General features: G+C 53.3%; 13 protein-coding genes across 13 annotated transcripts; 5 read left to right on the plus strand and 8 right to left on the minus strand.

Annotated features, from left to right (window-relative positions):
* Positions 1-2,343: 2,343 nt before the first annotated feature.
* On the minus strand, positions 2,344-3,137 carry BBK36DRAFT_1144909 (hypothetical protein; the record flags this gene model as incomplete). The annotated part of the gene is made up of 4 exons (XM_024893713.1): positions 2,344-2,429; positions 2,485-2,609; positions 2,658-2,682; positions 2,960-3,137. The coding sequence occupies 4 exons, from the start codon at positions 3,135-3,137 to the stop codon at positions 2,344-2,346; spliced, it is 414 nt and encodes a 137-aa protein (XP_024745804.1).
* A 547-nt stretch (positions 3,138-3,684) lies between these two features.
* On the plus strand, positions 3,685-5,517 carry BBK36DRAFT_1129369 (hypothetical protein; the record flags this gene model as incomplete). Its single annotated transcript, XM_024891730.1, has 4 exons — positions 3,685-3,817; positions 3,877-4,529; positions 4,592-4,900; positions 4,972-5,517. The coding sequence occupies 4 exons, from the start codon at positions 3,685-3,687 to the stop codon at positions 5,515-5,517; spliced, it is 1,641 nt and encodes a 546-aa protein (XP_024745805.1).
* A 787-nt stretch (positions 5,518-6,304) lies between these two features.
* Positions 6,305-6,529, minus strand: BBK36DRAFT_1129552 (hypothetical protein; the record flags this gene model as incomplete). Its single annotated transcript, XM_024891748.1, has 1 exon — positions 6,305-6,529. One exon carries the CDS (start codon positions 6,527-6,529, stop codon positions 6,305-6,307), a length of 225 nt encoding a protein of 74 aa, XP_024745806.1.
* A 740-nt stretch (positions 6,530-7,269) lies between these two features.
* BBK36DRAFT_1163166 (cysteine proteinase) lies at positions 7,270-9,159 on the plus strand (the record flags this gene model as incomplete). The annotated part of the gene is made up of 6 exons (XM_024894506.1): positions 7,270-7,354; positions 7,434-7,670; positions 7,755-7,865; positions 7,923-8,704; positions 8,773-9,006; positions 9,058-9,159. 6 exons carry the CDS (start codon positions 7,270-7,272, stop codon positions 9,157-9,159), a joined length of 1,551 nt encoding a protein of 516 aa, XP_024745807.1.
* Positions 9,160-9,361: 202 nt separating this feature from the next.
* BBK36DRAFT_1185534 (hypothetical protein) lies at positions 9,362-10,663 on the minus strand (the record flags this gene model as incomplete). The annotated part of the gene is made up of 6 exons (XM_024896446.1): positions 9,362-9,579; positions 9,664-9,735; positions 9,830-9,944; positions 10,079-10,195; positions 10,373-10,532; positions 10,636-10,663. Coding segments are annotated over 6 exons (710 nt in total), but the record flags the coding sequence as incomplete, so codon positions are not given.
* Positions 10,664-11,233: 570 nt separating this feature from the next.
* BBK36DRAFT_1144913 (fatty acid/sphingolipid desaturase) lies at positions 11,234-13,028 on the minus strand (the record flags this gene model as incomplete). The annotated part of the gene is made up of 2 exons (XM_024893714.1): positions 11,234-12,725; positions 12,802-13,028. The coding sequence occupies 2 exons, from the start codon at positions 13,026-13,028 to the stop codon at positions 11,234-11,236; spliced, it is 1,719 nt and encodes a 572-aa protein (XP_024745809.1).
* Positions 13,029-13,798: 770 nt separating this feature from the next.
* On the minus strand, positions 13,799-14,377 carry BBK36DRAFT_1026506 (histone-fold-containing protein). The gene is made up of 3 exons (XM_024888870.1): positions 14,316-14,377; positions 13,922-14,214; positions 13,799-13,864 (listed from the first exon to the last, which is right to left on the minus strand). The coding sequence occupies exons 1-3, from the start codon at positions 14,369-14,371 to the stop codon at positions 13,806-13,808; spliced, it is 408 nt and encodes a 135-aa protein (XP_024745810.1). The 5' UTR covers positions 14,372-14,377; the 3' UTR covers positions 13,799-13,805.
* Positions 14,378-16,525: 2,148 nt separating this feature from the next.
* Positions 16,526-17,023, plus strand: BBK36DRAFT_1082841 (histone-fold-containing protein; the record flags this gene model as incomplete). Its single annotated transcript, XM_024888929.1, has 3 exons — positions 16,526-16,604; positions 16,721-16,792; positions 16,854-17,023. Coding segments are annotated over 3 exons (321 nt in total), but the record flags the coding sequence as incomplete, so codon positions are not given.
* Positions 17,024-17,326: 303 nt separating this feature from the next.
* Positions 17,327-17,925, minus strand: BBK36DRAFT_1172677 (hypothetical protein; the record flags this gene model as incomplete). Its single annotated transcript, XM_024895762.1, has 2 exons — positions 17,327-17,810; positions 17,873-17,925. The coding sequence occupies 2 exons, from the start codon at positions 17,923-17,925 to the stop codon at positions 17,327-17,329; spliced, it is 537 nt and encodes a 178-aa protein (XP_024745812.1).
* Positions 17,926-18,132: 207 nt separating this feature from the next.
* On the minus strand, positions 18,133-19,550 carry BBK36DRAFT_1099651 (hypothetical protein; the record flags this gene model as incomplete). Its single annotated transcript, XM_024889138.1, has 2 exons — positions 18,133-19,376; positions 19,439-19,550. Coding segments are annotated over 2 exons (1,356 nt in total), but the record flags the coding sequence as incomplete, so codon positions are not given.
* Positions 19,551-20,188: 638 nt separating this feature from the next.
* On the plus strand, positions 20,189-21,772 carry BBK36DRAFT_1172678 (NAD(P)-binding protein; the record flags this gene model as incomplete). The annotated part of the gene is made up of 8 exons (XM_024895763.1): positions 20,189-20,319; positions 20,426-20,505; positions 20,577-20,671; positions 20,722-20,813; positions 20,869-21,010; positions 21,066-21,224; positions 21,280-21,615; positions 21,674-21,772. The coding sequence occupies 8 exons, from the start codon at positions 20,189-20,191 to the stop codon at positions 21,770-21,772; spliced, it is 1,134 nt and encodes a 377-aa protein (XP_024745814.1).
* Positions 21,773-22,124: 352 nt separating this feature from the next.
* On the plus strand, positions 22,125-24,389 carry BBK36DRAFT_1136598 (hypothetical protein). Its single transcript, XM_024893030.1, has 3 exons — positions 22,125-23,532; positions 23,600-23,741; positions 23,807-24,389. The coding sequence occupies exons 1-3, from the start codon at positions 22,321-22,323 to the stop codon at positions 24,298-24,300; spliced, it is 1,848 nt and encodes a 615-aa protein (XP_024745815.1). The 5' UTR covers positions 22,125-22,320; the 3' UTR covers positions 24,301-24,389.
* A 62-nt stretch (positions 24,390-24,451) lies between these two features.
* On the minus strand, positions 24,452-25,226 carry BBK36DRAFT_1129252 (HIT domain protein; the record flags this gene model as incomplete). Its single annotated transcript, XM_024891719.1, has 6 exons — positions 24,452-24,559; positions 24,630-24,644; positions 24,704-24,796; positions 24,868-24,936; positions 25,015-25,097; positions 25,193-25,226. 6 exons carry the CDS (start codon positions 25,224-25,226, stop codon positions 24,452-24,454), a joined length of 402 nt encoding a protein of 133 aa, XP_024745816.1.
* Positions 25,227-25,515: the final 289 nt, after the last annotated feature.

A 25,515-nucleotide genomic window follows, 5' to 3' on the forward strand; every position in this document is an offset into this window, starting at 1 on the left:
CGGAGTTGATTGATAGCCGACATCCCATGTTCGTACGATCAACGCTTTGGCGCCCTCCCATCAAGGTGTCCTCCATCAATACTTGTACTTCATCCTACGATTTGAACCAGGATATGGAAAACGACGATAAGCGAAGTCATATGTTTTGACGGCACCGGCAACGGGGGGGAAATGTCCACGGCTGGGGAAGTTGAGGTTACATGTAGGTAGGTAGCTGGCATAATGACCCATGTCATGGAGCTATGAGGGCAACTAGATGCGATTGGACGGCGCAAGTTCTTTTTTTCCCCTCCCCCGGCCTTTTTGAAAACAGAGGTTGATGGATGGGTGTTTTGGGTGCTTGCTGGGATCTACAGGCACTTCCCATGTATGTATGTAAGGCGGTCGGCGATAAAGCAAAGCAACCTCCAGTCCGCTTGGATGCCCAGTGTGTGTGTGTGTGTGTGTGTGTGTGTGGCTGGAGATGCCTTCATTGTAGGACTTGGGCAAGTTCCAATCGCGAGCATTATTACTGGTGTACAGGAAGTAATACTACTACTAGAAGCAAATCACATCGCGAACTACTGCCGTACAGCTTGTCAACACCGGCGGGTGACTCAAACGCCCTTCCGGAACTAGACGGCCATTATTAATCGGCCATAGACCGATGAAAGAAACACCCAAGTGACCAGGATCCCGCAGGCGATCGCGATCCCAAGCGGGACCTCGTGCGATTTGCCGGCCGATGGGTGAGAATATCCGCGGACTCCATGCTCCGCGCCTGTAGGAACTATGTATTCACGAATAATCCTACCAGGTTGGTTCTTACGGCACGGGCGCGCGGGATATCGGACGAGTGATTTTGCTCGCTGCCGGCCCTGTGGCCTCGGTAATCGCCAGAACGTATAGCTCCCTTTGTACTTCGTACGGGGTACCTCGTTCTTGTTACGAAGCAGCAACTGGCCATGTGCAGGATGCAGAATTGCAAACTGCCTGAGTGGTTGGAATCAATACTACCCTGGCCTCGAAGAAAAGAGCCTTGGGCGGATTGAAGAAAACCGCCAATTGTGGCTGCAGGGCTGTGGGGGAGAGGCTGGCCTGCTGCCTCATCGGACCAATCGATGCGGATGCAGCTTTCCACGTTGATTGGGGTCACGCCACCATCCCGGCAGTGGACGAGTGATTCGGCTGCAGCCACGGAGAAAAGGGTAGCAGTGTTTGCAAAGTACAGCAGCAGTCGAGCAGATTTGCGGGCAAGGTGAGGCAAGCAAAGGGGAAGAGGCGTCGTCCAGAAGTGAGGCGGCACGAGACGGTTGTCGGCTTTGTGGACAGGCGAAAGGCTGCGTTTGCAGCTCCTCTGCTCTCGGAATGCATACCTTATCTTGCCTATAACTGTACCTCGTACAATCAGTCACGTCAGCCTCGGGATGGAAACGAAAAGAAGAAGCATAAGTAAGAAAAGAAAAAATAAGACAGAAAATTAACAGCAACACCAAGCCATCAGATGACCCAGTCGCAAACATGGGTCTGCTCATCCTCTTGACCAGGACCAGCAGCAGCAGGCCGCAAAATCCCATGCCATCACACCAGGAAAGAGCGCCAAGATGGCCTCAAGTGGGGAGCTCCAGCTCTGTGAATCCCAGCCCAGCCATTTCGTCACAGCGCTTTCGGTGGAGAAGCGCAGCCAGCCGATGGGTTCGCGCTCCGATGTCCGATTCCAGCTCCGGAATCACCGGGGCGAGAGGAGGAGGAAGGAGAAGAAGAAAAATTCGATCGGGCGAGAAGGACAACGGCTGGTGGGGGGGGAGAGAAGGGGATCGAGATGTGTAGTTTGACAGCACAAGTACGCAAGTACTACTTGCGAATGGCCTCATGCATTGACTGAGTCGTTCCCGCGGTGGCTAATAAGGAGTACTACTACTTGGATCCGTGTAATAATAACTCACTTACTCACCTTACTCGCTCACTCATCGCTTGGGTACTGTAGCAGCCTCGATACGCAAGCCGCGACGCAACGAACACGCGCACCGCCCTTCTGTCGACGACGACGCTCTTCCATACCTTGCCTACTTCGCGTACATGGTACCCGATCAGCAGAGTCTGCGTGTAAGTGAGGGCGACGTCGCATCGGATGCACTGGCTGCTGCGTTCATGCCCGGCGGGTTTGTCAAGTCTCGGTAACGCTTGTCTGTGTAAGTCGCAGCCTATCAGCAGATGCGCCTTACCTCCGAAGCGTGTCCATGCATGGGGTCATGGTATCTGTCAATCTACTCGTACCTTAGCAGGCAACCTCTACGATGGGAGGCCGGGCCGGGTTTGTCAGACAGACTGACTGACAGCCGAGATGCCGCAAGAGCGTATTCCTTAGCCAGCAGCTGCCGGGCCCTCCAACGGGCAAGGGTTCTCCAGACGACCGTATTGTTGCGTCATGGGCATGGCACTGCGTTCGGCTGCCCCCCGAACAGCCATCGCTGCGTGTAGCTATTGCCTATTTCCGCTGCGCACAAGCTCTGTTTGGCACCTTCAGCTTCGCATGTGACGGAACGCCTCGCCCTACGCCACTTTGGAGATGAAGATAGGGAGGAGGAGGAGGAGGAGGCGCCGGAGGAGGCGCCGTTGATTTACACGTACTGCAACTACAGAAGCCAGTACGAGTAGGGAGCACTTTCATTACCTACGGTATCTCCCAGCAGCGCTCCGGATCTGTTCACGGTTCAAACTTATGTACTAGCACCTCCCTAGTCGTTACATACACGAAGCAATCCCGGCCGTGGAATGGATGCCATGCTCCTCCTCTCTAGACGCGAGCCCGGCACCGTTCCATCCTCACCTCACCATCCGCTCCCGAAATCGCTGGAAGAGGAAACGCAGCACCCCCACCTGGCTCATCCGAGGGTGGAGATGAGGTGTTCTTTTTTTTTTTTTTTTATCCTTCTACTATTCCCACTCATGCTTCTTTGGTGTTCTGCCTGCTACGTACCTCCCTTGACAAGCTCCGGTACGCCTACAGACCGTCTTCTGGGCACGACTAACGAGGCGCGAGGCTCGGAAGCCTCGGAGCTCAACCTCATCTTCGCATCCAGCCCACAAGCCAGCATGCTCTCGGCTTTGTACTTCGTACCCTTGGCCTTCCAATTCTCGCATGACGATTTGACCATCGCAGCCCTGGCTTCATGTGCCGCTCAGGGCCCGCCGTGCGGGATGGAGCGGCTTCGACAAGCTGCCGATTTGTTGCCTTTGCCTCTTCCTTTAAAAGACAAGCCACCCACCCGCCCATGACTCTTGAAGAATTCCGAAGCTTCTTGTTGTTCGCAGTAGCTTCTTGAGTGTTTGACGTGATCGAGCAAGCCCTCCTCCTCCTGCCCTGCCCATCTCTCTTCCTCCCGCCTCCTCCTCCTCCTCCTCCTCCTTCCTTGCTCCAAAAGACGTCTTTGCATGTATCGTCCTTGATTCGTTGAGACTGCGCATTCCGGAGCTCGTATCTTATAACAGAGCTTCTCCCCCGGCAACGCCCATTGAACGCCCTTTCGTCGTTCCCCTAAACCTTCGTGATTCTCCAGAGAGCGCCTGCTGCAACAACCGAGCTCCATGAAGCTAGCGGCGCCCGGCAGTAAGCTCGCCAGCATTGCTGTGCTTGGCTTGAGCTTGGTGCTGCCCGTCCTCGCAGACAACAGCCGCCGGCACGGTGACGAGGGCATGGAGGGCATGGCAGACATGGCGCCGGACCAGAAGGACTCGGAATACCCGCCGACGTACTTTGCGCATCCGGAGCATGTCAACGTGCTGTACGCGCACATTGCGCTCATGACGGTGGCCTGGGTGATTATGCTCCCAATTGGTAAGTCGTACTGGTCGCACAATGCAATAAATGATAAAAAACTAACCAGAGAACAACAGCCGTGGCCCTGTCGCTGGCCAAGTCGCGCTACGTCCTCGCGTCGCAGTTTGTCTTCCTCGCCGCCAATGCGCTGGGCCTGATCCTGGGCACGGCGTACAACGCGCAGACGCCCGACCTGTATCCTCACAACGCGCACCACCCCATCGGCTGGATCGTGACCTGGACGGTGTCTGCGCAGGTGGTTGTCAGCCTGCTCCGGCACGTTGGCGGGGCCTTCAAGGGTGCCGCTCCCACTACCGCCGCCGATCAGCTAGCCGAGGAGCGCCGCGCCTTCATCCCGCTCCCGCCTAGCAGAGCCGCCAGCTACTTCGGCCACTACCGCCTGTCCAACGACAGCGGCCAGGGCTCCGAGCCCACGACCGAGTCGCTGCGCAGCAACTCGTTTTCGACGCTCGCCGACCGCGATGGCCAGGAGCCGCATCTGGACAAGGAGCTGCAGGACGACGACGAGGACCTCGACGGCCCCGCCATGCCCATGCCCATGCAGCAGACGCCGGCCCCGCGCAGCAAGACGGCGCTCATGGCCCTCAAGGTCGTGTCCTCGCGCGTCTGGAAGTACATTGATTTCGGATACAAGACGATCGACCGCATCATCTTGCCCTTTGGATTCGTTGCCTACATTACCGGCATTGCGACGATGGGTCGCCTCTTTGTAAGTGCCTACTTGACGAGGATGCATCCGCACAGAAACATGTAACTGACATGCGCAATCAGGAGGGCACTGCCATCTACAGCGGACTTGCTCACTGGATCAAGGGCGGCATCTTCTTCTGGATGGGCCTCCTCACCCTCGGCCGCTGGTCGGGGAGCTTCTACGAGGCTGGCTGGGCTTGGAACCTGCGCCCCCAGCGCAAAGCCGGCCAGCGGTGGGCCCCGTCCGCAGAGTTTGTCGAGAGCGCCCTCATCTTCATCTACGGCTCTACCAACATCTTCTTGGAGCATCTGGGCAGTAGGGATGGCGTCTGGACCCCAAGCGATCTGGAGCACTTCTCCATCACCGTCCTATTCCTCGGTGGCGGCTCGGTAAGCTTGACGCGCAAACACACCTGGACATCATTTCCGTCATTTTCTTATACTAACTGATATTGCGACAGGTCGGCATGCTCGTTGAATCCACCTGGTTGAGGGGTCTGCTCAACACTCTGGTGACCAGCAGCCAGCCCACCTCCGCCGACGAGAGCGCGGCCCTCGAGCCTCCCGAGACGTACGAGTTCTCCATCAACCCCATCCCCGCGCTCATCATCATGCTGCTGGGCATGATGATGGGCGGCCACGCGCAGGAGACCATGACCGGAACCATGGTTCACAAGCAATGGGGCAACCTGCTGCTCGGCGCTGCTCTGGCCAGGATGCTCACATACGTCACCATGTACCTGAAGCCGCCCAAGTCCGTCTACCCCTCGCGGCCGCCCACCGAGCTGCTGGCATCGTTTGGTCTCGTCGCGGGTGGCATTATCTTCATGTATAGCGCTGCCGATACCATTAAGGGCATGATCCACTATGACTTGGAGCCAATGTCGCTCTACACCATCACGCTGGGCTTCACCGGCTTGTTCATGTCTTGGGAGCTACTCGTGTTGGCTCTCAAGGGGTGGGCGACCCGTAAGGAGCGCAACTCTCAGGCTTCGGCTTATGCTTGAACCAAACAAGACTCGCGTAACTGCCCGTGAATGGGGGGTCGTGACACGGTTTCGAGTGTTTGGGGCGATGCGTGCTTTGGGTTTGGCTATTCGACCTGGGCGGCGTTTCCTATGATTTTCTTTTTTCTTTCTATACGACCTTTGCACGTTTTTTTCTTTTCTTATAGAGATACCCTTCATGATAAACCGGGAGGCGGATTGGATACCCTTGGGCATTATGATACCACACATTCATTTTATCTTGCGATGGAGAGTAGTACTATGAGTAGTGCTATGGGTAGTGTTAGACGGAGTAGTCTAAAGGGTGTAATCTTAGGATAGGAGACGCAGAAAGCCATCCCAAGGAGGCTGTAGTGACACATTTGATGAAGGATATATTGAGGCTGAACTCTGCCGCACGGTAGTGTTTCATCTTGCGCATCTAAATGGCCATCGTGAAATCCCTCTGGGCTTTTTCTTCAACCCATTGAATCATAGCTTTTGTGGTCCCGGGATAACCTGCGTATGATTGGCACCATAAAAGCTGAGCGCAGCTTGAACACAACTCGATGGCCAGTGCCGGGATCTCTAGTCATGCCATTGCAGAGTTTTCTGAGGAAGAGTGCACACCACGCCCTGCGCCATGGACAGGTTGACGAGCGCCTTTGGCCTCTGTGGCGTGTTTGCGGGCAAACGTCAACTAGCACTAGTGACCTCGCATGAGAATTTTGTCCACACGGTAAGAAGGGCCAAGGTGAGAAAAGGGAAGAAGCAGCTTACCGTGACGAACCACAACTTGTATATCAATTCAGCCCCGGCGGCCCTCTGCAGCCTTGAGGACGGCTTCCTGCTGGGCAGGGGAGAACTGGGAGGCGCCCTGCTGCAGGGCGTGGACGAGGAAGGGCACGGAGTCGGCCTTGAAGTCGTCGGCGTTGCGGACCTTGTCGAGGTCCTCGGAGAGCTCCTGGGTGAGGCTCTGGAGGTAGAGGGAGGAGAAGGCGGGCTGTGGCTGTTTTCTTGCGTCTTGCGGCATTGCGATGGATGGATGTTGTTGTTGGTGTGGGATGGAAGTGTGTATGATCAAAGTGAAGAAAGAGAAAGTTCTCTTATCTGGTATCCGGGGACGATGACAAAACGGCTGCCGATTTTGTTAGTGCTTTTGGGGATTGGTTCACGCCTCAGTTGGTCTCTTCAGGGGGATTAATTGATATGGTTGAAATGAAAAGAGAAGTGTACTCGTATAAATTCAAATATATGCAAGATGTCTGTTATAAGCTATACGTCAAGTCAAATCCTTGGATTTCTCACCCTTCCCCTGGTATCCTTACTACAGCACTCGCTAGCTCTCCCTCAGCCGCCCGCCAAGGCAAGGCACGCACGCTATAGCGCATCGACGAGATCGGCACATGTCTGGTCCCCCCACTGGCTGAAAGTCAAGGCAACCTCTTTCCACTGCTCCGTACCTACAGTGTACACTACAACTTCAGCCGAGTTAATGCGCGTGCCCCAAAGCAATCCGATTGTTCAACCCTCGATAGACAATCATCGCCTTTACCGGCGACAGATCTTCAGCCTCATACCGTGCTTATTTCCTCCCAATCGACTCCACCAGATCTCTTCCACAGGCCATTCCCCCAACGGTCGCTACTTGGCGACGATTACTTACCTTATTCCTTGGGGGCGGCAATCCAGGCAGGCCTTGGCTGAGAGGCGCGTCGAAGCCGGACAGAATCGTCACCATCATCACCACTTCATTCCCATTCTACAGCCGCCATGGCCACACGACCGACGACTCCCGCTTCTCCCAAGAATGCCAAAATCAAGTCTCCTTCGCCGGGATGCCCAGTCTTTGGCTGCGGTGGGTTGCTTCAAGCTTCCATTCAAGTCGTTATAAATCAATCAATCAATCGCACTGCTTGCTAACTGCCTCCTCCCAGAGCATGTCCAGATCCTCCTCTGCCAGAGCCAAGAGGTCATGAATAGCTCCATCGCACACTACAAGATGATTCTCCGAGGCATCTTCGACACGACCCCGATCGTTTCGCAGACATCGACGAACCAGGAAGGCCGCCCCGTCACTTCCCTCACCTCCAACTACCTGTGCCTGCAATGCCCAGTTACCTTGAGCGAGGAGGACCGGCTGAAACATGGGAATGAGAAACTGCATCGATTTTGTACGTAGCTGCTTCCCGACGCGGCCGACGGAATATTACACTGCGCCCTTGACTTCATGGTTGCTTACCATCAACAATTCGCAGATGTCGACTCTCGCACGGGTGCCCTCTACTGTCAGATATGCGACGACTTGGTCTGGGACCCTACGCTGGAGGAGCTCCGAGTGCGGAAGATAGGGACTGGGACGTTTTCAAGTAGGCACATCCCCCTCGGCCTCTGTTCTCGGCTCGTCGCTAACGTACCTTGATCAGCAAATCGAAAGCGAAAGCACGACGAACTCTTTGCCGAATCGTCCAAGGAAGATCCTCGCATCATCTCAGCCAACACAACCGTTGCCTCGTGCCGCGCGAGCGGTCTTCGCGGCATCTACAACGCAGGGGCGACGTGCTACCAGAATGTCGTTCTTCAGAGCTTCCTTCACAATCCCCTCCTGCGCAACTTTTACCTCAGCGACGGGCACCAGAGCAGCGAGTGCAGCATTTCCCACTGCTTAAGCTGCGCCATGGACGACATGTTTCAGGATTTCTACGCACTGGAAAGCACTAACGGTTATACAGCCGCCAACATCCTGTCTGGGTTCTGGATATCGGAGAAGAAGGCGTTTGAGAATCTTGTGACAACCAAGGAACAGGATGCCCATGAGTTTTTCCAGTTCTTGGCCGAGGAGCTTCACGAGCGAAACGGCGATGGCAAGAGGCCGCAGAGCGGCAGCGAGCATACGTGCAACTGCATCATCCACCAGACGTTTTACGGCAAGATGCAGACAACCACGACCTGTCAGAACTGCCACAACTCCACGCATGCCGTTCAGTCGTTCCTGGACCTCAGTCTCGGTGTTGACACGTTGGCGCAGAGACGAGCCAAGAAGACGGGACAGAAGCTGCCTGCGCTTACGTTGGGCGACTGTTTGGATGAGGAGTACGTCAAGTCGGACAAATGCGAGTACAGGTGTCACAAATGCGCATCGATACAGCAAGCGCGGCGGCATACCAGCATCAAACGTTTGCCCAACGTACTGTCCATCCAACTCAAGGTATGCTTTTTCTTTATACTATGAGGGAAAAATCCTGTGGTGGATCTGCCACTGACGCATATTCACAGAGATTCGAGTTCAAGCAGGGAAAACACGACCGGGCCGCGTCAAAGATTGACAACCCCGTCTCTTTCCCGTTGCAACTCAATATGCTTCCATACACCAATCGCGCTCGCAACCGCGACAGTCGTGAGAACTTGGAACTGGAGAGGTCGTGCACGTATGACCTCCTGAGCGTTGTCGTTCACGTCGGCGAGATTGAAACGGGTCACTACGTGTCGTACTGCCGCGTGGGAGATCAGGTAAGGCTCCTCATGTTCCGCTATATCTATCTGCCTTGCTAACACTCGCAGTGGTTCAAATTCAACGACCACAAGGTAGAGCTGGCCCGGGTGTCGGATGTACTCGGTGCTCAGGCGTACTTGCTGTTTTATATCATCCGGTCTCTCGCCTAAGGGAGGCATCGTGCCTATCTACTAGATAACGACACTATATCCATATCCGCTGGACTATGGGGTAAGTTGGCTCGCATTGGATGATATCGCAGCTCATCAATAGAGTCATGCGGCACTGTAGGAACGTAACTCGTCCTAACCTGCGCGTCCACCAAGCTCATCAGATAACGGACTTTGGAGATAACACGGCGGCATCATCCTTTTACCGCCACTTCCAGCTGGGACACTCAAAATTGGCATAGCAGTAGAACTCGTTGCTCAGGCCTCGTGTATGCTTGGGCTCAAAAGCAGTCGTCTGGATACCCAGAGCCCGGTATAACTTGAGGATCAAAGTCTCCATTCTTTCTCCAGTGCAGACAATGAGACGAGGTGGCGGTCCGGCACCGCTTGGTTTGAGGAGCCAGCGAACAGTCAAGGCAGCTACGGCAGAGGAGGTGATGATTAGCTTGCAGACCTCGGCGGGGGGCGGAGGTATCAGATGTTTGGGTGGTGAGAGGTCCTTACCTTTGGTCTGGCAATCTTCGCTCAGAAATGGCGGATCACAGATGATTCTGTCGATGGACCCTTTCAGGTGGCCTGGTGTACACATGAGGGTTATTATACAGAGCCTCGAGACGGCGGGATTTGTGAAACATCTAAAGGTGTGGCTGTCGGCCTCGTCATATCATACCTGGCAATTTAACTGGCTGTTGAAAGTCATAAAAGGAAAACTCCGGGAACACGCCAAACCGGTTGTCGTGCTCCAACAGGACCAGCTTTGGCCTCTCGTCATCGCTTTTACTCCGCTACAGCAGGTAAAAAAAAAAAAGGCAAACCGGGAACATTAGCGCATTGTGAAGAAGTATTTCGAGAGCTATAGAGAGAGGGGATTGTCGTGATGAATCAACAGTGTGTGTGGATTGTAGATTTGGCTACTCACCAGTATGTTCTTGAGGGCGACAAAGACACTCGGCGCTGAGACGACGCCGATGGTCATGTCACTTGTCGCGTCTCTGAGCAGCTCCGTTGCGAGGGTGTTTGCCGTCTCATCTGAATACTAAATGTTTTCCCTCCTTATCTCAGTAATTGATTCCAATGAAGAAAGTGCCCTCTTGCGTAAGGGTAAAAAACGTTCACATGTTGGAGGTGTAGTAGTATTTGTTATATATATGTGCCAACAACAGGTAGGTAGGGTGGGTGAGTTTCAAGTTCAGAAAGAGAAAGTTAAACGTACCCAGAATTGAGACTCGTTCCAGTCCTCGGCAAAGGTGTCGATGGACAGCAGGGCGTTGTCGCTCTCCGCCTCGGCCTGGAGCTTCTGGAACTTGGCCTGGTGCTCTTCTCGCTCTGCTTCGAAGGCTCGGAGGGCCTCGAGGGCGTGGGAGGAGAGTGTGCTTGTTTGGCCTGGAGTCAGTTCTTATAGCTTTTTCTTTTGTTTTTTTTCCCCCCCCCCTCCTTTGGACTAAGAGTTTGAAGGGGGGATTCATTTCAACTTACATGGGCTCGTCGTCGCTGTCAGACATTTTCTCGGGTTTTTTTAATTCATGTACTGTCCTGGGATGCTAACGGTGGTTGGTTCTGCTGGAGAGATGTCGATATGGGGGATATGGAGAAAAATTACTCGTGGCGTTTGTTGATGTTGTCCTGGAAATGCACCGAATCTACGACGAGCGGTACCGGTTCGTCCACAGAAAGTACATATGGAAGACTGGAAGCAAAGTATAGTCATCAGCTATATGTGAGTGACGCTACACAATACCGAGCTCCAGCAAAGTATAGTCCATTATCCTATAGGTACAGTCAAAGCTTCTCTGAATTACAGGTTAGGTGCCATCGTGGAAGCAAAACACTAGATAAACCTGAGCATCAGCCATTTGCGGTATCTGAAAAGATTCATAGAGTTTGAATTCAAGAATACTCAATGCTATGTATCAAATTGGTTGAATGTTAACACAGTTCTAGCCGTGGTGCAAGCTTTTACAAGCACCGGTTGTATTTGTCTTGACAGTGTGAGGCTCTACAACCTCGAGTGCCTCCATATACGCGCAACGCACCTCTATCCTGGTGCATCGCCTTCTATGGCATTCTATAACATCTAAATGTCAAAATTCTTCGACTTGGTGATTGTTTCCTGGCACTTTGAGAAAATGGCGGCCTGTCTGGCAACCTCTGCCAGCCTGCCAATGACCTGCCCATTGGCCGTCGAAAAGCCATAGTAGGCGTAGGGAATGCCGACCTCCTTGCAAAACTCAATGACCAGCTTCTGCGCATCGCGGAAGTTGTGGCGCGGCAGACGCGGAAACAGGTGGTGGATCGCCTGGAACTGCAGGCCTCCGTGGATAAAGTCCAGCCAGCGAGGGCAGTCGACGTCCATGGTCGTCCTCAGCATCATCTGCGGGAACGACTCCTGCGGCCCCAGATCGGTGGTGCTCATGGCGAAGTGCGACAGCACAATCTGGACATGCAGGGGAGAGGATGCAATGTGGCTCACCAGCACATACACGAACCGCGACCAGTTGTCGGGTATCGACTTGTACAGGATCCCATAACCGAACCAAGCCCAGAAAAATATCTGCCCTGTCAGCTCAAGCCAACGAAGGGCCGCCGCCTGACCCTTTCGAGGCCCTCGTCCGTTGATGATGTAGTCCCATGAGAGGACATAGAGGTTGAAGCGACCGAAAGCCAGGAAAGGGTAGTAAGTCCACGGCTGGATACGCAAGAGGATCTTCGCAGCAGCATCGTACTTCATGACTCGGTCATAGAAAGTAGACCGCAGAGAGCCCAGCAGGCGATGAGAAACGGCGAACAGGGGCATGTGCTCGATATCAGGATCGTGCTCAGGAGCATTGGTCACGATGTGGTGGACGTTGTGGTTGTGCTTCCACCAGCCCAGCGAGAGGCCACCCACAAAGTCGGCAATGAAGATGCCGATGAACGTATCGATGTAGTAGTTGTGAGTAATGCCCATATGGCCGGCGTCGTGGGCAGAGAAGACGAGCTGATGCCACATAAAGCCAAGAGCCAAGGCGCTGACCACGTAGTAGCCATAGGAGAGCGCAATCAGCATCAAGGCAAACAGGGACAAGTAGCGGAAGCACTCCCAGCCGTATGCCGCGTAGTTCGTCTTGTAGAGGCCGGCATCGATGATCTTCTGGTGCAACTCGCGGTATTTGGCAATGACGTGGGCTTGCGTCGCCTCGTCCACCGCGGGATACTTCTCCAAATCGAGCTGAATATGCTCGCGAGTGATAACGTCCAGATAGGACATGCCATCTAGTGGCACATTATCCGCCGTCGACGCCGACGAGACCGACCCTGACCTCGCGGCTCCATGCCCTGATGCACTCTTCCGATCCCGCAACGCGCTTGTGTCGACATCAAAAACGGGCGAGGGCGCTCGGGAGCTCGAGGAGCTATTGTCCTCGCCGGTCGAGATGGCGTTGATGCCCTTCCGGCGATCCGATTCGATTTCTTCCATGGTTCGAAATACACCGCCCTGGATTGGCGGCCTGAAGTTGAGCCAAGAACCCTCAATCCGGCCAATCCGGTACCGTGGCATTCTCTCTTTTGCCTCCGACGAGTGGATGCTAAAACCAGGCAAGAGGCCATTAGCAATCTGCTCAGTGCATGCATGTGTCGTCCTGGAGTAGCGGTTTCACGTACACGTCGACCCAATCGGTTGCATCTCTGCCCACCAGGTGCATGATGGCTTTGTCGCCTCCGGGGTGATACTGCAGCCATCCGTCCAGCTTCAAGACATATCCGCGGTGGATGATAATCTGTCGTCCATGCGCAATCAAGTCCTCAATTTCATCGCGGGTCATGAGAGGGAGGACTTTGGTGCTGCCGGCATCCCCCGCCGGTGGACGAGAAGAATCAGTCGCCGACATGGTGCTAATGGATGAAAGCACGAGAAACAGAAGAAGATAATCTCAGTCAAATGCTATGAGCAAGTGAATGTTGGGTTGAAACACGAGTCCGCCATCAATTCACCGCCTCGGAAAGAGAAGCGGTTGATATCGACTGACTTGGTGGTGGAAGTAGGACGATTGTGAGGCACTTCGCTGTCCAGGAACAATAGCATGCCAGGTACCCGCTATATCGAGGCGCCCATTAAACTTGAATAGGTACTAAGGCCACGTCTATAGCCCGATTGGGCATTGGATGCAGAGAAATGCAGCTAAATTGCAGCCAAGGTGCGTATTGGCGCTGCGGGGAGGCGAAGCATCAATAAGACGTAATCAAGCTGCCATTTTCACCAAGACAAGCAAAGCGAAAGAAGATGGCAAATTGAAGTGAATTCGAAGAGGTATCATACACGATTTGCTTGAATCAGTGCAAAGGGCCAATATGGGGGTAAATGTCCAATGAATGAGGCATCGGGTTCGAGTTGAAAACAGAAAAGGCTCGCGAAACAAAGGCGCTGGTAGACGAGAGACAAACGGATCGGCATGTCACTCAAATGTTTTGGAGACGCGCTGTTAGATGGTAAAATGTTTTTTTTACTGAAGTGCATTTGAAAAAAACCCTAACTGATTCATGATCATAGCCGTGGGGGATTAATGTACAACCCAGACGTACAAAAGCAACCGTAAACCTTATCCCTTGACCCCTTTATGACAACCAAAACGACCTCGAAAGAAAGCGCAGAAAGACCAACTTTAAAATTACAATTCTTGGCTGGAGCCCTTGCCGGCCTTGCCAGTTGTCTTCTTGGGCAGGAGGTCTGGAACACGTAATGTTAGTAACCGTTGAATCCGGTTCAGGACTGCAGGCGTCTTACTCTGGTGGATGTTTGGCAGAACACCACCCTGGGCGATGGTGACGTGTCCCAGCAGCTTGTTCAACTCCTCATCGTTTCGGATGGCGAGCTGGAGGTGACGGGGAATGATACGGGTCTTCTTGTTGTCACGAGCGGCGTTGCCAGCCAGCTCGAGGATTTCGGCAGCGAGGTACTCGAGGACAGCGGCCAGGTAGACGGGAGCACCGGCACCGACACGCTGGGCGTAGTTGCCCTTGCGGAGAAGACGGTGGACACGACCAACAGGGAACGCGAGACCGGCCTTGGAAGAACGGCTGGAAATGGAGTCAGAATTGCATCCTTGGATCGAGTTCGGTTTTGTTTTGGTTTGTTGTGATGGATATGGGACGCGTAGACCGCGTTCGAAGCTACTTACGATTGAGCGTTCTTGGAGCCAGAGGCCTTGCCGCCAGATTTGCCGCCGCCAGTCATTTTGAAAGTGGGAGTTTTTGGTTAACGGAAAAAATTAACGTAAAAGGTTGATGCGAGAAGACGCGAGATGCGGCAAAGGTCAGAATGGTAATCGTGCAGCGTGGAGAGTTGAGAGAAACAGTGTAAATGGCGAGGTTTGGATTTGGCGGGGGGCTCCAAAGTTAAGTACTTTTTGGTGCTCGGCGCGCGAGATCAGCAATCACCCTCCCTCTCGCAGCTGCTGTGGCGCTAGGCCTGTCTGGGAAATGGACGTGTCCCAGCAAAACAATTGCGATATTTGGGTGCGGGGGCGTGCAAAAAAAAGCTACGGGCAGGGAGTACCTCCATAAGGGTCCCGAGAATGATGCAGCTAAGGTAGTGCTCGCTCCAGAGTGTACCTTGGCGGTACAAGCTTGATATCGCGGCACTCAGCAGTCTCTCGTCGCCATCTCCGCCCCATCTTGGCGCTGCGCATGCATGGACACGGCTGGTATGGGCCTCAACGGCGCATGCACCGCCGTCCAGCAAATTCCTCTGTGAGATGAGACGAGTCTGTTGATGGCTGGGAGTGATTTGCTATCTGATGAGGACAGCAGGACTCCTTGACTGGGCATTGAGATTTGGGTTCTGCTCGGATGGAGCTCTACCAATAGAATACGCGTGCTCGTAGCAGTTTGTAAACAGAAGGACAACAGCAACTCCACGTATGGATTCGGGACAGTGTTGAAGATGATCGTACTCCGTATTCTTGGAGATGATGGATCTGATAGCAAGATTCTATACGGAGTACAATCTGGACCAGGCTTCGTAAATCTTGACACCATGAGATCTTGCGCGTCCCCGGCCGCTTCATGTGCTTTGCAGTAGTAGTAGTATACGCGCAGATATGCCCCGTTATACAGATGGAGGTTATTTTGCGGACTCTCGTCGTGACTTTGATCTTGATCAGGCAATGGTCTGTGCCCAGTTGTCTCTTTGTACATGCATTGACTGTTGCGGATGCGATTCTGTGTGTAAAGGCAGTTTCAATTGCTATGGAACTGCTTTGTTATTCTTGCGTTATTTGACACCAACACGTACGAACATTTGCGTGAGAGCATTTACCACACCAAAAGCAATCGTACCGCCGTATCACAAGCACATATTCATATTACTACCTATACCTAGAGCTCGGAGAAGCAAGCACGTGGAAGCATTTTATATCATGTCGATAATATCACTGCGACTGCGCACCATGCGATTCATTTCGCATTACAGGGTAAGCGGGCTGAAGCATCAAAAGTGAGGCTATTCAGGCGCGCTTCGCCAAAACACCAGTAGCGTGCAGCGTAAGGCGAGAGATACATGTGCTACTGAGCTCACAAAGGGAAAGGTACATTTGGCCCTCAGCTGGGAAGGCAGGCCCGTGGGGGAGAAAATGATGCAACGATAAAAAGAGAACTGGGCGTCAGCCAATCGCGTGGCTCTGCGAGAGGGGAAAAATGGGCTTCAAGCAAAGGGGAAAAAAGGCGGGAGAAAAAACAACAAACCCTCGACGCGACTAGAAGCTATGGAGCGGGCAAGGCAATCGCATCGCATCATTCGGTCAGGCCTTCAATTCACCTGGGCCCCAGTCACCAGAAGAGATGCGTGAGAAAGCAATGTTGCGCCTTGCCGAGAAATGCCTAGCGCGGGCATAGCTGCAACACAAGCAGTAGCATTTTTAGGGTACATGGCAAATACCAGCGCTAGCGGCAGCAGTAAATTCAGCGCATTTTTTTTTTTCTTCCTTTGTGGCGCTCAATTCTGAGTGGTCCAGCCGGCGGTACCTAGCTCTACCGCACTTTTCGCAGCGCCTGGCCCGTACCCGCGAGGGCGTGCACGCGCCTGGCCTCGCTCGCGCCACCCCTTCCTGCTCCAGGCCAAATCAGTAATCCACCGGCCGCCAACGCGTGCCAGCTACAAAAGCCCAGCTCGTCCCCAAGAACGTCGTTCCCGCACCCATTCACTTTCCATCATCACCCGCTGCCAGCCCGCCCTTTTGCCATTTTGCATCATCAACCCTCGTCTTTCAGACTCAGAAATCAATTTGAAATCAACGTTATTTTCAAGATGCCTCCCAAAGCCGCCGACAAGAAGCCCGCCGCCAAGGCTCCCTCAACCGCCAGCAAGGCGCCCGAGAAGAAGGACGCTGGCAAGAAGACCGCCGCCTCTGGCGATAAGAAGAAGCGGTCAAAGACTCGCAAGGAGACCTACAGCTCCTACATCTACAAGGGTAAGTCAATCCAGATTCACACTCTCCTTTTCCAACATTGTTTGTTTTCAAACATTGTTATCCATTCCACACTTTTGCTCCTAATTGTGGCACCCGATTCTGACTTTCAAATGCAGTCCTCAAGCAGGTCCACCCCGACACTGGTATCTCCAACCGTGCCATGTCCATCCTGAACTCTTTCGTCAACGGTAAGCTTTGATCGCGTCTCATGCGTCCCGATGTGCCCTTTAATCTGACTTTGAATCCCAGACATCTTCGAGCGCGTTGCCACCGAGGCTTCCAAGCTGGCCGCCTACAACAAGAAGTCCACAATCTCTTCTCGAGAGATCCAGACATCCGTCCGACTGATCCTGCCGGGTGAACTGGCCAAGCACGCCGTCTCTGAGGGCACCAAGGCCGTCACCAAGTACTCCTCATCCACGAAATAAGAGGGGTTCATGGCGACTGGGTTCTGATTTCACATCTGAAAACTTGGGTTTTGTTTGCGTGACTTTAGTGTCTTTACTCGAGACGATGGGTGACTGTGTTTCGCCTTTGGGATCTCTTAATGCGTTACGGATGGTTTGCTTTATGGGGGCAATGTCTTCACGGTCAATGGGGTTCGCGGTTGTACAATAGCTATCGAGGATATCTCGAAGCAATGGTTTCTGCACATTATGCTATTTTATTTTCCTGCATCAACAATCACAGAATCTTCTAAAAAAGCTGTCCATGTCCGCTCATTACTCTTGTCCGAGGCCTGCCCGGCTCTTCTTCATCGTTTGACTCACAGGATGCAGGATACCCTGATTGTCGCTGGCGCCCAGAGGCGTTCCGGTACTCCAACCCATCTTCTCCATCATGGCTCGGCCTCGATTTTCGGTTCCCAGCTCTGGCGCGGCCGCGCCGATGACTTCGCCTTCGTGATAGTCGAACGCGCCGCCAGCTCGAGCCACTGGCCTTGATCCCTTTCCTCCCTTTGGCCCCTTTTGATTTTGCCTGTTTTTCCTGCTATCTGCCTTGGATGGCGGTTGGCGGCCGAATATTCTCCTTATCCTCACGATAATCTGCTCGAATTCCTGCTCGTTATATGACGTCTTCTTCGTCCTGTACAGCACTGGCCTACGCTGATCGCCGCCCCCGATCGACTTGGACTTGACGTTGAGCTTGTGCGCCAACTCATGGACGCCCTTTCTTGTGTGCGGATCCATAGGCGGCAGAGTCAAGCTAGGAAACGGTGAGTGGAAACGGACCAAACGGACATTATGTCGGGGCTACGGAATACGTACGTTTCTTGGGATGAGGCAAGGAAAGTCTTGACCTCGTCGATAACCTGGGTCATAGTGATGCCTGTCGGATACTTCGCTCGCAGGTCAACTTGTCCCCTTTTGCCAAGCAGTCCCATTGCGCGCAACGCTTCCCTCTCCTTCTTGCGCTCGGCCTTCTTCTGCCGATCATTGTTGTATGCAGTTCGAAGGGCTTCCTCGACGTCCGAATCGAGATCCTCTGTGGGAAACGGCAGGCGTCCCTTGCCCTTCTTGCGCCTCACGCTGGGTCGTTCCCAGTCCATCAGATCGAACTCATTGTTCTCTTCAAGGTAATCGTCGTCTTCCAGCTCACCAGGGCGAAAGACGGGCATTAGCCCATTGATAAATTCCGGTAACTCTGGACCATCAATGGCGTCATCGTCATCAGTGGTATCATCAGCGTCATCGACGGTCTTCGGGTCCAAAGACGTTGACGGAACGTCTTCGCCGTCTTCGCTGCTTTCCTCCTCCTCCTCATCATCATCACCAAGGCCTTCAAACATCTCACCATTCTCGCGCATGTTGGCGATATAGTCGGCGATCATAGCTTCTTCTTCCGAGTCCTTGCCCCGATTTCGCCGCCCACGTCCTTTGCCTCGTTTCCTCCTTGGCCATAACAGATCATCGGAATCGTCATCATCGCTTTGTGCAGGACGGATGGGAAGCACTTTTTGAGGCTCTTTGGAAGCAGCCGAGATTTTCTTTTCCACCGCCCGTATCTCGGTCTGCATAGTCGTGAGAGTGATGCTGGTGGCCTGCCTTTTGGCCTTCATGGCGCTTCGACCCTTGAAGACGATGACCTCATCGCTGGAACCGGAATTATCTGTTTCAGGATGGTCGTTGGTATCTTCTCCAGGGGTTGCATCTTCTGGTGCAACTTCTCCAGATCCTGTTCTTCCAGGTGCTACTCCTTCGAGTATCTCTTTCTCCGGGGTTGGTCCTTGAAGTGCTGTTTGCTCCTGTGCGATTTCTTCAACTGAATCTTCGCCATTTTTCGCTTCTACAAGTGGCGTTTGTTCGGCTGTCAGATCCGCAGGATTCGTTCCTTCAGATGTTGCTCCTCGAGTGGTTGCTTCGACAGATATTGCTTCTCCAGATGTCGCTTCAACAGGTTGTGTTTCTTCAGATGGTGCTTCAAAAGGTTTTGTTTCTTCAGGTATCGCTCCAACAGATTTTGCTTCTTCGGGGGTCGCTTCAACAGGTTTTGGTTCTTCAGGTGTTGCTTCTTCAGATGCTGCTCCCTTAAGTGCTACCTCTCCGGGTGTTGTTCCTTGGGGCGTTGCTCCTTCAGGTACCGCTTCTTCGGTTGCTCCAACAGCGCTAGAGGCATCCTTTGCGTCCTCGGCCTGCGGCGTGGGCGGTTGCAATGGATTGTAAGAGCCGGAGCTGACGAAAACGACAGGCCTCTTTCGAAGCTGCGTGGTACTGCTCCATTCGCGGTGTGAGTGTGAGGTTTCACGAGCTTCTTCCTCCAACGTCAAGCCTTCTGGTAGAGATTATAGTCAGTATTACTCGGGTGACCCAACCAGATATCGCTGGGAGCAGTACTATTGAATGTGACGTCGTGCCTGGGGCTGGGGCTACCAAAGTTCTGCCCCCGACGAGGCGACTGGTTCCAGCCGTTGCGTTGCTTTTGAAAAGCACGGTTGCGTCCCCCCATGCTAGCTGGAAGCTGATTCTGCAGTGATTCACCGGCAAAATTCTGTATGACAACGTCTCCGGTAATTGTGAACCTGGCTGGTTGTTGAATCGATACCCTGGTAGCTGGACTAGTGAAGGCTTGAGAGTGACTACCAGGCACGAATTGCGGGTGTCAACGCCTATTAATGGCCCTGCCATTTTGCTTATCTAAGGCGGACATTGATCTTGTTGAACCTGTATTACCTAATGAAGCCTCTTCAGCCCAAAACTTTGCCTGCCAGCTTCAAACTCTCAAGATACTTTTCTCCTCCATGGAAACGAGCGAATTTCAAACCAGGTAGTGTGAGAAACATCAGCCAAAAATAAAATAAAATATTTTGGTAGAGAAGAGTAGTCGATGGCATGCATCAAGATACCGGGGCTTGCTTCGCCTTTAATTCCCCGTAGAAGCCCATTTCTCGGTAATCTGCTAATATTCATGTGCTACTCCATCAGGACTAGCGCAGCGCTCTAATGTGGCGCTCCTCCAACTTATTTCGAACCTCACGGCTTGTATGATCTTTGGTGGGCAGGGACAAATCGGCAGCCTCACCAACGACCCCGAATTGGCCAGCTCAAGGACCTCACCAGCCGCTCCCTGCTGTGAATTCGGCCAACATGGTGCTCTCTACACTCTCTCGAGGAGCTCTCCGCGGCTCCGTCGCCGCCGGCGTCAGCGGCAAGCGATCCCTATCCGACGTAGCAATCACACGCACTGGCAAAACCATTCTGCGAGTACAGGGCGGCCGGTAAGCCACGCACGCAACCGATGCTGGGAGGAGAACTCAATTAACATGCTCTCCTAGGTCCTCTCTCGGCGGTACGATTGATGCAATGCACGCGCGAGGCTAGAAGGCTAACGGCCGGTGTAGGACACACTGCGACGGTATTCGGCGCGACGGGCCAATTGGGCCGGTATATCGTGAACCGCCTCGGTATGTCTCTTGATGGGAGGGGGATCGAAGCGCACGTTGTGCTTGTGCTGGCTCTAACTACTCTTGTCCAGCCCGTCAAGGATGCACCGTCGTCGTTCCGTTCCGCGAAGAAATGACGAAGCGACACCTGAAGCTGACTGGAGACCTCGGCCGCGTTATTTTCATTGTATGTCTGTTTTCGATGCATTGAGCGACTCGATTCTGATGCTCGCGCAGGAGTATGATCTTCGCAACACTGCTTCTATCGAGGCAAGCGTCAGGCACTCAGACGTTGTCTACAACCTGGTTGGCCGAGACTATCCTACCAAGTACGGATCCCCATGAACGACATCTCGATCTCGACGACATGCTAAACCTCGATAGGAACTTTACACTGGAGGATGTGCACGTCGAGGGAACTGAGCGCATCGCCGAGGCCGTTGCCAAGTATGACGTTGATCGTTATATCCACGTCTCGTCTCACAACGCCAACCCCAACTCAACCTCCGAATTCTTTGCGACAAAGGTATGCCCGCGTGGATAGCCTAGATCAAGACGGAAGCTAACCTACGCCATTCCAGGGACGAGGAGAACTCGTTGCCAGAAGCATCTTCCCCGAGACCACCATTGTACGACCGGCCCCCATCTTCGGATTCGAGGACAATCTTCTGCTGAAGCTCGCCTCCGTTCTCAACCTCTTTACCGCCAACAACATGCAGCAGAAGTTCTGGCCAGTTCACGTAAGCACTTCAGAGGCTCAGGTATTTCCCTCAATCATACTGACGCGCATCACAGTCCATCGACGTCGGCGCTGCCCTGGAGAAGATGCTGTATGATGACTCCACGGCCGGCAAGACCTTTGAGCTCTACGGACCCAAGCAATACAGCCTGGCGGAGATTGCGGCCTTGGTGGACAAGGAAATCTTCAAGAAGCGACGACACATCAACGTGCCCAAGCCCATTCTGAAGCCGGTGGCTGGACTCCTCAACAAGTACCTGTGGTGGCACACCCTGTCTGCGGACGAGGTGGAGCGAGAGTTCATCGACCAGGTCATTGACCCTGAAGCAAGCACATTTAGCGACCTCGGTGTTGAGCCGGGCGACATCGCCAACTTTACGTACCACTACCTGGTAAGTGCTACGGGCTCTGAAAGTTGATGCATGGTCAGACGGCTAATTAGATTTACAGCAAGGGTTCCGAAGCTCCAACTACTACGACCTGCCCCCTGCCACGGAGAAGGAGAAGAGGGAGGACAAGAAGTACATCCACGTCTTGGATGAGCTGTAAGCACGACGCATTTGTACATCTACGAGGGAGTGTATACAATACTACTATTAGAACCAAAGAGAGAACAAATGCTCTGGATGTGTGTATTTGGTACCTTTTTATTTCACAATATATCTTTCGGATTCTCAAGGAAGAAGAAGAAGACAGAAAAAAAAAAAGACGAGCAACAAAAAAAAGGAAAGCAATTATACTTGTTGATGGCTGTGGGTTGCATGTTGGGTCCGTCTCTAGGTGATATCGAGGTGCCACCGAGCCTCTGCAGAGCACAGCCTCTTGAATGAAGCTGTACTGCAAGGAGGCGCCTTGGCGTAAAGCCATGCTAATAAATTTACCTAAGCCTTCAAAGTTACTTTGTTCCTGGCGCGGCCATGTGTTGGCGTAAGGTACGAGGCACGGTCTGTTAAAATTACGTAGTGCCTCCATAATACCACCCTCGACTCTTATTTGTCTGCTTCCAGGTTTCGATCCTCCAACCGTCCGCCGTCCGTCCTCACACGCCTCACTTCCCCAACCGCAGCACAAACTGCGCCCGAGTCTCCGAATTGCACATGAGGCCTCCAACAAGCCGGCTCCAGTGCTTGCAAGTGACGACCTCCAGGGCATCGCGGTTTTCCGCACTAGTGCTTGAATTGCCCGGGCCTTTGCGCTTCCCCACGCTGCGCCGATCGACTTTCGCCTCGTCCGCTTCGGCCGACTCTCGTGCCTCCAGTCCGCGCGCACGTGAGGTCAATAAGCAAGGCAATAAGCAAGGCATCACGAGCACTTACACCTGCGATCCCTCCGCCGCGGCAACTTTCCCTTTCGGACATTTCAAAGCCTGGCAGAGCGCCGCACGTTCATCTTGTCGCAGGCCAGTTCGGACCGGCCGCAACCTTGATCTTCACAGCAGCCTCACATTTACTGCCGGCGCAGTAATCCTCTTCGCCGTAGTCGCCATCTCCTACGCTGCGACAGTGGGCTCTCGCGAGACTACAGCAGTTGCTGCAACCGCAGAAGACGTCGCAATCGCAGAATCGTTTTCTGACAACATGCCGGACCAAATCGCACCGGGGCGCGTGGGCAATCTGACCCCAGAGCAGGAAGAGAAGCTGCGTCAATTGTGGCAGTCCTTCTTCCAGCTCTGCGGCATTCTCGATGACAATGGTGCCGCCAGTGCGGATGCTGCGGCTCGCGAGAAAGCGGAAGCCGCGGAAGCAGACGGGCAGAAGAAGAGGCGCTTCGGCGTCTTTAAGAGAAAGGGCAACGACAAGTCCAGTTCGTCGAGTGAGACCGTGGAAGACGACAAATATGGCCAGAACAAACACTTTCAAGAGGTTCTTGCCAGCCACAGCCCCGAAGCCATCCGCGAGACGTTCTGGAGCATGGTGAAGCATGATCACCCGGATGCCCTGGCCTTGCGCTTCCTCCGCGCTCGCAAGTGGGACGTGGATAAGGCCCTCGTCATGATGGTGTCTACCATGAGCTGGCGACACAGCGACATGAAGGTGGATAGCGATATTATGGCTAATGGTGAGGGCGGCGCTCTGGCAACTGCGCAGGAGGGCACGGGCGACGCTAAGAAGGTCGCGGAAGACTTTCTGGCGCAGCTTCGCATGGGCAAGAGCTTTCTGCATGGGGTGGATAAGCAGGGCCGACCACTCTGCGTGGTGAGAGTCCGCCTCCATCGACAGGGAGAACAGTGCGAAGAGAGTCTGGAGCGATACACCGTCTACCTGATTGAGACGGCGAGAATGGTGCTGAGACCACCCGTCGACACGGCGGTACGTTACTCTATAGGAAGATGGTTCCCTTAGGCGCCGCTGAATGTTCGCTGATCACGTTGAGCAGACTGTCATCTTCGACATGACCGGATTCTCCATGGCAAACATGGACTATACCCCTGTCAAGTTCATGATCAAGTGCTTTGAGGCCAACTACCCCGAATCTCTGGGAGCTGTGCTTGTCCATAATGCACCGTGGATATTCCAAGGTAAGGAGATGCACTGCTTGTCGCAAACATACGTGAAAAGACAGGGCAGCTGACAATGACCATAGGAATTTGGAAGATCATTCGGGGCTGGCTGGACCCCGTTGTAGCGGCCAAAGTTCACTTCACGAACAACAAGAGTGAACTGCAAGAGTTCATTGAGCCTGGGCACATCATCAAAGAGCTTGGGGGCGACGAAGACTGGGAATACCAATATGTTGAGCCTGTCCCTGGCGAGAATGACCTGATGAAAGACACCGAAACCAGGGAGAAGCTCCTCGCGGAGAGGCAGAAACTCGTCAACGAGTACGAAGATGCGACTTTGCAGTGGATAAACAAGCCAGAAGCAAGCAAAGACCTCTTGCCCAAGAGGAATACCCTGGCGACACAGCTCAAGGAAGACTACTGGAGACTCGACCCATACCTGCGCGCGCGCTCTCTCTACGACAGACAGGGAATATTACAGGGCATTGCCGGAGCGAAATGGTATGAGCCAGCGAAAAAGCCAGCGGCTGCCAGCGGGAATGGCAATCTGGAGACGTCAATCGACGATTTAGATTGAAGAAAGAGCCGCTTGTACCAAAATAATCTTTGGATAGATCGGGGGCCTGTGCATTTACTTTGGAGAATAGACATATGTAATGCTTCTTCCATTTCTTATATGCTACCTACTTGTTGTGTACAACGCTATCTGTGATTCGACACAGAAATATCTACATCTTGGACTTGATGTCCTCACACAGCTGTTTGAGCTGCTCCATGTCTCCACTGGTGGCAGGCCAGGAGATGCCCAGACCCTCGGTCTCATTCGGCTTCGGGATCTAGTCGGAGGAGATTAGCTACGGCAAGGTGAAGAGTGCCTTACTGTGTTCGAGGGCTGATGAGACTTACCATGTGGAAGTGAACCTGTGCAGATAAACATCAGCTCGTCATTCGGTCTGAGTGCAAAAGGTAATGAAACTTACATGATGCACCTGCTGGTGGGCAATGGTTCCGTTATTCTGCAGGACGTTGTAGTCGGTGGCTCCAGTGGCTGTCACGAGCTTCTTGATAGTAGGCTGAGTGAAGCAGACAGGTATGGTAAGCAGGTCTGTAGCACGCACATTGTATGATTGTGGGAATGGATTACCAGAATCTCGGACAGCTGATCGTCCGGGATATCAGCGAGCTTTGCGCCGTGATACTTGGGGATGACAAGCTGGATGGGGAGGGTAACATTAGCATTGGCGGTCTATAGAGTGTGGCCTTCTTGGGGGTGAGCGGGATGAGTTTTTACAGCATGGCCCTTGCTGAGAGGCCCGATGTCGAGGAAAGCGAGTGTCTTTTCGCTCTCGAAGAGCTTCAGAGCCGGGATCTCGCCTGGTGTAGATGCGCCGTTAGCGATGCCGAAGTGGGAGGGGTAGCTGTGTGTGTTATTGGTGGCATTGCTGGATAAACCGCCTCAGCTGTCTTACCCTTGATGATACGGCAGAATATACACGCGGCCATGTTTTCGGTAGGATTTGACTAGTTGGAGATGGAGGAAGCAAGCTATGGGATTGAGCTGGAGAGAGTTAAAAGAAGCTAGAGTTGAGTTACCTTATGAGCCTAAACGGGCGGCAGTTGATATTGGAGTAAGTGTGTATAAAGAGGGGCTTCTTGCTTGCTTATTACATCACTGCAGCCATTGGGTTCAATATATTACTACTATCGAGTAATATCAGATAGACTTAGTATTGAGAAGAAAATTGCCATGCCCTCTGCCTTGCAGCTTATTATACGTTATACCACTTCTCAG

This window comes from Trichoderma citrinoviride, assembly GCF_003025115.1.
Source record: "Trichoderma citrinoviride strain TUCIM 6016 unplaced genomic scaffold BBK36scaffold_17, whole genome shotgun sequence".
Classification (NCBI taxonomy): Eukaryota; Fungi; Ascomycota; class Sordariomycetes; order Hypocreales; family Hypocreaceae; genus Trichoderma; species Trichoderma citrinoviride.